This window comes from Solanum pennellii, chromosome 3 (assembly GCF_001406875.1).
Source record: "Solanum pennellii chromosome 3, SPENNV200".
NCBI classification, from domain to species: Eukaryota; Viridiplantae; Streptophyta; class Magnoliopsida; order Solanales; family Solanaceae; genus Solanum; species Solanum pennellii.
This window is the reverse complement of record NC_028639.1, coordinates 13,950,128-13,959,876: the sequence shown is the minus strand read 5'-3', so window position 1 is coordinate 13,959,876 and position 9,749 is coordinate 13,950,128. Positions and strand designations below refer to the sequence as shown.

The 9,749-nt window shown below is 34.2% G+C and overlaps 1 protein-coding gene across 1 annotated transcript; it reads left to right on the top strand.

The window, feature by feature from the left end:
• Window positions 1-4,126: 4,126 nt before the first annotated feature.
• Window positions 4,127-5,186, top strand: LOC107013209. The gene is made up of 2 exons (XM_015213176.1): window positions 4,127-4,404; window positions 4,589-5,186. Exons 1-2 carry the CDS (start codon window positions 4,127-4,129, stop codon window positions 5,184-5,186), a joined length of 876 nt encoding a protein of 291 aa, XP_015068662.1.
• Window positions 5,187-9,749: the final 4,563 nt, after the last annotated feature.

Below are 9,749 nucleotides of genomic sequence, written 5' to 3'. Positions count from 1 at the left end.
TATTTTTCATTGATTTATTTATATGATTATAATATAATAGTGTTAGTCAAATACTTAACTTTATCACGTGTTTGTATTATATTAGGTCTTTAAGTTGATTTAATTTTAAAAACATGCAATATTAACTAGGATTTATCATATGTTTGTATTATATTAGGTCTTTAACTTGATCTAATATTAAAAACATGCAATATGTTATTAATTAGGATTAAATAATGATTTTTTCCCTAACAACTGATTATTGACTTAGAGGAAGCAATAAATTAAGACTCAACTTCTAATATATAATTATTAGTTTATTACATTGAATATATTTTATCATTTTGATAACATTAATATTTAATATATATTTATTTTGTGTATGTCATTCATGTGAATATATGGATAATTTTAAAAACATATTGTCGAAATATGAAGATATTTGCTTAATTTATTCTGGTACAACACATACGATATTCAAAAATAAGAAATATTTTTCTCATTTAAGTATGGACAAAATAAATGTTACTACAATTTTCGGTAGTACTAATATGATTGAGGGCTTTGGAAGAGCCATTATAATTTTGCCAAAGGAAACTAAACTCATCATTAATAATGCTATGTTTTCTCCAAAATCTAAGAGAAACTTGTTGACTTTAAAGATATCCCTGAAAATGGTTATCATATCCAGTTAATGGATGAAACAAATCTTGAATATCTTGGTATCACCAAGAATGTTTCTGGGCAGACATGTCTGTTTTTATCTTCTGGCCTGTATTAGACAAAAATTAGTGCAATTGAGGCACATTTTATAGTAAATAAGAAGTTAATTGATTCTAATACATTTGTACTTAGTCATGATCGTCTGGGACATCCTAGGTCTATAATGATGAGAAAAATTATAGAAAATTCGAATGTACATCCATTAAAGGACGTAAAAGTTCTTTTAAATGGTGAATTTTCTTGTACTGCTTGTTATCCAGGCAAGTTAATTGTGAGACAATCACCAACGAAAGTTGAGATTGAGTCCTCTGCGCTCTTGGAACGTATACACGGGGATATTTGTGGACCTATTCACCCACCTAGTGGGTCATTTAGATACTTTATGGTTCTAATAGATGTTTCTTCTAGATGGTCTCATGTGTGTCTATTGTCATCTCGTAACTTGTCATTTGCAAAATTATTAGCACAAATAATAAGGTTAAGGGCACACTTTCTTGATAATCAATTAAGCCCATATGTCTTGATAATGATGTAGAATTTTCATCCCAATCATTTAATGATTATTGTTTAGAAATTGGGATAAGTGTTGAACACTCCGTTGCTCATGTTCATACTCAGAATGGTCTCGCTAAGTCTTTAATTAAACGTCTGCAATTAATAGCAAGATCATTGCTTATGAAAGTTACGTTGCCCACTATTGTACGGGGACATGCAATTTTGCATGCTACAACACTTATTCGTCTCAGATTGACAAACTATCATAAGGTTTCTCCATTGCAATTGGTTAAGGGTCAAGAGCCTAATATCCAATTTAAGATTTTTTGGATGTGTTGTACATGTCCCTGTGTCACCACCAAACCGTACTAAGATGGGCCCTCAAAGAAGGTTAGGAATATATGTTGGGTTTGAGTCACCCTCCATTATTCACTATCTTGAACCATTAACTAGAGGCATGTTTACTGATCGATTTGCAAATTGTCAATTTGATCAGACAATTTTCCCAAAATTAGGGGGAGAGAATAGTTAAATAAAATGAGAAATTTTATGAAAAATTATCATTGTCTCATCTTGATCCATATTCTTCTACTTGTGAGCAAGAAGTACAAAAGATTATTCATCAGCAGAGAGTCGCAAATCAAATGCCAGACGCATTTATAGATTTGAAAAGGATTACTAAATCACATATTCCTGCAGAGAATATCCCAATTTGAATTGATTTCTCAATAGGACCATCCACTAGTGTCATAGCTAATGAGTCAAAAGCATGCCTAAGCGTGGTAGACCATTGAGTTCTAAAGATCAAAATCCTAGAAAAAGAAAGCTTAAATGCCAAGATGACACTATGAAAACAACCTCATATGGAAGTTCAAAATTTGAATAATTTTGATATTCATTAAAGAATCAATGAACTTAAAACTCAAGGAAATAATAAACTATCCATAAATTTAAGAGATGTAAAAACTAATATGAATTGATCGAAATAGTGCATGGTTGACTATGTCTTTGCATATAATGTTGCAACAAATATCACGTAAGATAATGAGGATCTTGAACCTCAATTTGTTATAGAATGTCGACAAATAAATGATTGGCTAAAATGTCAAGAAGCAATTCAATCATAGTTGAATTCACTTGCCAAACATGAAGTTTTTGAATCTATAATTCAAACACCTAATGATATTGAATCTGTTGGTTGCAAATGGACTTTTATGCGAAAAAAATGAGAAAAATGAAATTCAATGGTATAAAGTACTCCTTGTGGCACAAGAATTTTGTCAAAGGCCTGACGTCGATTATGAAGAGACATACTCACCCGTAATGGTTGCAAAACATTGCGTTATCTCATTAGTTTCACAGTCCATGAGCAACTTGAAATGCATTTGATGGATGTGGTTACAACCTACCACTATGGATCACTTGATAATGAGATATACATGAAAATTCATGAAGGATTTGCGATGCCTAAATCATGTAATTCAAAATCTAGTGAAATGTATTCAATTAAATTGCAAAGATCATTATATGGTTTGAAGCAATCCGGACGCATGTGGTATAACCGTCTTAGTGTATTTAATTAAGGAAGGTTATACAAATGATGCAATTTGTCCATGTCTCTTTATAAAGATAACAATATCGGAATTTGTTGTACTTGATGTTTATGTTAATGACATAAATCTAATTGGAACTCCAATAGAGCTTCAAAAGGCAATTGATTGTTTAAAGAACGAATTTGAGATGAAAGATCAGGGAAGGACAAAATAATGTCTTGATTTGCAAATTGAACATCTAACAAATGGTATTTTTATTCATCAATCTGCCTACACGGAAAAAGTGTTGAAAATATTTTGTATGGAGAAGCGCATCCCTTAAGTACTCCGATGGTTTTTCGTTCACTTGATGTGAATAAGGATCCATTCCGACCTCAAGAAAAGGATGAGGAAATTCTTGGTTCTGAAGTACCATATCTTAGTGCAATTGGTGCACTAATGTATCTTGCTAATACTACAAGGTCTGATATAACTTTTGCTATTAATTTGTTAGCAAGGTATAATTCTGCTTCTACTAGGAGGCATTGGAATGGGATCAAATACATTTTGCGATATCTCAAAGGGACAACTGATATGGGCTTATTTTATTCTAATAGTTGTAGCCCCAATCTTGTTGGTTATGCTGATGCAGGATATTTATCTGATCCACACAAAGCTCGATCCCAGACATGCCATGTGTTTATATGTGGGGGAACTGCCATATATTGGAGATCTACAAAACAGTCCATCGTAGTCACGTCATCTAATCATACTGAAATAATAGCTATTCATGAAGCAAGTAGAGAATGTGTGTGGTTAAGGTCTATTATGCATCTCACTTGAAATAAATGTGGTTTGGAGTGTGATAAAGTACCCACCACTTTATATGAAGATAATGCAACATACATACCACCACATAAGGGAGGATTTATAAAAGGAGATAGAACAAAACACATTTCACCAAAGCTTTTCTATACACACGAACTTCAGAAGAATGGTGATATAAATGTGCAAAAGATTCGTTCAAGTGACAATGTGACTGATCTATTCACCAAGTCTCTACCAACTGCAACTTTCAAGAAGATGGTGCACAAGCTTGGAATGCGAAGATTCAAGTCTCTGGATTGATGTTCTTATTAGGCGCGTTAATGCGTGCTGTACTCTTTTTCCCTTACGAGGTTTTGCCCACTGGGTTTTCGTTGTAAGGTTTTTAATGAGGCAGCATAGATGCATATTAATAGATATGTGTGTTCTTTTCCTTTACTGGAGTTTTTGTTGTCTTTTTCTTCTTATATTCTGAGCTTTCTTTACAACACGTTATCAACACGAAGTTGCTACTTGCAAAGGTATTATATAAATATTTTTATTTAATTCACATATTCTCTCATAATTTCATTATGTCGAATTTATCCAAACTTGAGTTTGTGGCATTAGATATTTCTGGAAAGAATTATCTTTCATGGGTACTCGATGCTGAGATTCACTTGGCTGCTAAAGGTCTTGATGCCACTATTACTCAGGAAAATGAAGCATCGAGTCAAGATAAGGCGAAGGTTATGATATTCCTTCGTCACCATATTGATGAGGGCCTGAAGATTGAATATCTGATGGTAAAAGATCCACTTGAATTATGGACTGACTTAAAGGGGAGATATGACCACCTAAAGGCAACACTGTTGCCAAGAGCTCGTTATGAATAGATGCACTTATGGTTTCAAGATTTTAAGACCGTAATTGAATACAACTCTGTTGTATTCAGGATAACCTCCCAGTTAAAATTATGTGGGGAGACTATAAAAGATGAGGACATGTTGGAAAAGACACTTACTACTTTCCATGCCTCAAATGTGATATTGCAGCAGCAATATCGTGAAAAAGGGTTTTCAGAAATATTCTGAACTAATCTCATGTCTTTTGGTGGCTGAGCAACATAATGCTCTTTTAATGAAAAATCATGAAGCTCGTCCCACTGGAGCTGCTCCATTACCGGAGGCAAATGTGGTGGAAGCACGTGATCAATCTGAAGTAAAAAGAGATGATCATCGGGGATATAATAGTGCACGAGGACGTGGCAAATATAAAAGACGATACACTAATCGTCAAGGTGGTGGTCATAATAAAAGGGAGAACAACATGAGTTCTCAAAATAACCCCTCAAAAAGTAATTGTCGTCGTTGTGGCATGAAAGGCCATTGGAAGAATGAATGTCGTACACATGAGCATTTTGTAAGGCTCTATCAAAATTCCTTTAAAAAGAAAGGAAATAAAAGTGGTGCTTCCTCTTCCAATGCTCAAACTGAGTCACATATGACTCTTAAAGATGATTATAAGCCGGGAACATCTCAGAAATATGATAAGGATGTTGAAGCAAATTTGGCTTTAAAGGATGATGTTTTTGATGGCCTTGGTGACATTACTCATATGGAAGTTGATGACTTCTTTGGAGATCGAAACTGATGTTTGATCTTTTAGCTGGGGAATGAAGTCTGTTAATATTTTACATAATATTTTAATTATTTATTTTTAATTATTATGTTACTCATGTTGAAGTATTTAAATTTCCGTTATTAATTTTGTTTCTTCCTTCTTTTAATGTATTTTATTTTATGAAAATTAATAGAAATCCCCAGTTGTCAGTTGGATTCAAGATGAGTAATCGAGATGTATGCCTTCTTGATAGTGCTACAACGCATACAATATTAAAAGAAAAGAAATACTTTTCTAATTTGGTTATGAAAATGGCATATGTCAACACAATATCAGGTAGTACACAATTAATTGAGGGCTCTGGAAGAGCGACCTTATTACTACCTGGAGGGACAATATTAAGCATTGATAATGCATTATATTGTAGTAAGTCTCAAAGAAACTTATTAAGTTTCAAAGTTATTCACCAAAATGACTATCATGTTGAGACGACTAATGAAGGAAAGGTTGAATACCTTTACATTACTACAATTAATGTAGAGAAGAAAATTGTGCATGAAAAATTACCTGCACGTTCTTCTGGGTTGTACTATACAAGTATAAGTACAGTTGAATCAAATGCCTTAGTAAACAAAAGGTTTACTAATTTTAATGATTTTATCATTTGGCATGACCGGTTGGGCCATCCTGGATTTAATATGATGCGCCAAATCATTGAAAATTCACATGGGCACACCTTAAAGAGCCCAAATATCCTTCAATCAAAGGAATTCTCTTGTGGTGCTTGTTCTCAAGGAAAGTTGATCATTAAACCATCAACAGTTAAGGTTGGAATTGAATCCCCTGCGTTTCTGGAACGTATACAGGGTGATATATGTGGACCAATTCAACCTGCATGTGGACCCTTTAAATATTATATGGTCTTGATAGATGCTTCTACAAGATGGTCACATGTGTGTTTATTATCAACTCGCAACATGGCTTTTGCGAGATTGCTGGCTCAAATAATAAGATTGAAAGCACAATTTCCAGACTATACAATAAAGACAATCCGTCTAGATAATGCTGGTGAGTTTACATCTCAGGCATTTAATGATTATTGTATGTCTACTGGTATAACAGTTGAACATCCAGTTGCGCATGTTCACACTCAAAACGGTCTAGCAGAATCATTGATTAAACGTCTGCAATTGATAGCTAGACCATTACTAATGAGAACAAAGTTATCTGTGTCTATGTGGGGGCATGCTATTTTGCATGCAGCAGCACTTGTGCGCATAAGGCCGACCAATTATCATGAATTCTCCCCATTACAATTGACTTTTGGTCAAGAGCCAAACATTTCCCATCTTAGAATTTTTGGATGTGCGGTGTATGTCCCAATTGCTCCACCACAACGCACAAAGATGGGGCCCCAAAGAAGGTTGGGGATATATGTTGGGTATGAATCTCCTTCAATCATAAAATATTTGGAGCCTATGACTGGAGATTTATTTAAGGCAAGATTTGCTGATTGTCATTTTGATGAATCAGTATACCCAACATTAGGGGGAGAACATAAGTCGTTGGGAAAAGAGATAGATTGGAATTCATCATCTCTATCTCATCTGGATCCTCGAACAAACCAATGTGAGCAAGAAGTTCAAAGAATAATTTATTTGCAGAACATTGCAAATCAGCTACCAGATGCATTTACTAATCTTCCAAGGATTACTAAATCGCATATTCCAGCTGTTAATGCTCCAGTTCGAGTTGATATCCCGATGGGACAAATTGTTAAGGCAAATGAGTCTAGACCACATTTGAAGCGTGGTAGACCAATTGGTTCCAAGGATAAAAATCCTCGAAAGAGAAAAGGAATAAATGATCAAGATGATCATGGGTTGAAAGAAATTTCTCAAGATGAGGAGGTTCGAACTTCTGAAAACAATGAAAATTCAATAAATTATGTCTCGACGAGAAAGTTGTGGAATCGAAATAATGTTGTGATTGACAACATATTTGCCTATAATTTTGCTATTGAAATAATGCAAAAAGATGAAGATTTTGAGCCAAAATCTGTTCACGAATGTAGACAGAGAAATGATTGGCCAAAATGGAAGGATGCAATTCAAGCTGAATTGGCTTCACTAGAAAAACGTGAAGTTTTTGGACCGATAATCCGAACACCTGAAGGTATCAAGCCAGTGGGGTACAAATGCGTTTTTGTACGAAAAAGAAATGAGAAAGGTGAAGTCATGAGATATAAGGCCCGACTCGTTGCTCAAGGTTTTTCTCAAAGACCTGGCATTGATTATATGGAGACATATTCTCCAGTGGTAGATGCAATCACCTTCAAATATCTCATAAATCTGGCATTTCATGAAAAACTTGAAATGCGTCTAATGGACGTTGTCACAGCCTATCTACATGTCTCATTGGACCACAACATTTTCATGAAAATTCCTGAAGCATTCAAAGTGCCTGAAGCATACAAAGATTCAAGAGAAACTTGTTCAATAAAGCTTCAGAAATCTCTTTATGGATGGAAACAATCAGGAAGGATGTGGTACAATCGTCTGAGTGAATATTTGTTAAAGAAAGGGTACAAAAATGACCCGATTTGTCCCTGCATTTTCATTAAATGGTCGGGGTCTGAATTTGTAATAATAGTTGTGTATGTTGATGATTTGAACATCATTGACACTTGTAAAGAGCTGTTAGAAGCTGTTGACTGTCTGAAAAAAGAATTTGAAATGAAAGATCTCGGCAAGACAAAATTTTGTCTTGGCCTACAGATTGAGATATTGTCAAATGGAATACTTGTTCATCAATCAACGTACACAGAAAAGATACTAAAGCGTTTTTATATGGATAACTCACATCCATTGAGTACTACAATGGAGGTAAGATCGCTTGACATCAATACAGATCCATTTCGACCTCAAGAGAATGATGAAGAGCTTCTTGGTGATGAAACTCCTTACCTTAGTGCGATTGGGGCACTAATGTATCTTGCTAACAATACTCGACCAGATATCTGTTTTGCAGTAAGTCTTCTGGCAAGATTCAGTTCCTCCCCAACAAAAAGACATTGGAATGGTGTTAAACACATACTTCGATATCTTCGAGGGACCATGGGTTTATTCTACTCCAATGAATCCAAGTCAGAACTGATTGGTTATGCATATGCAGGGTATTTATCTGATCCGCATAAAGCTCGATCACAAACAGGCTATTTATTTACATGTGGAGACACAACAATATCTTGGCGATCAATGAAGAAAACGTTGGTAGCCACTTCTTCAAATCATGCAGAAATAATAGCCATCCATGAAGCAAGTCGAGAGTGCGTCTGGTTGAGATCAATGACCCATCATATTCAGGAAATGTGTGGTTTTTCTTTGAAAAAGAATATACCAACCACAACGTACGAAGATAATGCTGCATGTATAGCTCAATTGAAAGAAGGATACATCAAAGGAGACCGGACAAAGCATATCTCACCAAAGTTCTTTTTCACGCATGATCTTCAACAAAATGGTGAGATAGAAGTTCAACAAATTCGTTCAAGTGATAATCTTGCTGATTTATTCACTAAGGCATTGCCAACATCAACGTTTGAGAAGTTGAGATACAAGATTGGAATGTGCCGTCTCCGAGATATCAAGTAAAGTTTTCATCAGGGGGAGCGAAATAAGCGTTGTACTCTTTTCCTTAACTATGGTTTTGTCCCAAGTTGGGTTTTCCTGGTAAGGTTTTTAACGAGGCAACATTCAAAGCGTATTATGAGATATGTGTACTCTTTTTCCTTCACTAGGCTTTTTCCCACTGGGTTTTTCCTAGTAAGGTTTTAACGAGGCACATAATCGATGGATATTCAAGGGGGAGTGTTGTAAATCCATTGTATATGTGGATGATCCATTAGAGTTATCCAACAATTAATTGGATTCATGTATTAGTGTTTCCAATGTGATAAGATTTAAAGGTGATATGAACCTTGATTATAACTATGTATAATTCCAAGGTGACCTTTGACTATGATATCTCAACACTATAAATAGAGATATCATTCACCATTGTATGACACACTTGAATAAGAAAATTCTCTCCTTTATCTTATACTTCTTGTCTTTTTCTTCTTATATTCTGAGCTTTCTTTACAGCAAGAAAAATAAAATAAAATAAAATAAAATTTCTCTCTATGGTAATTTATGTGACACTTTTTAATTAAGCAAGAAATTATAAAAATGTAAAATTTTTGCAATATTTCAAAACTATACTTAAATAAATAAAATTTTAAAAGAAAAAAAGAATGAATATATCCCTGAACAATCATTAGTTCATTAATGATATCTAAATTTAATACTCTTCGTTATACATTTACGACTCTTATGGTTTTACCTTTTAACTTTTGATGTGTATATATCTTTTGAACTATTGTAAAGACCTGTATCATGATCTAAACAACCTACTTAAAAGATTTTAAATTTTTACATATGATTAAAAAGTTCATCTCAATATGTAAGTATATTTTCACCCAAATAAATTAATTAGGACCTACACCCAAATTATAATATAAACATTCTCAAAAGACCTTCACTTTAGTGCGAC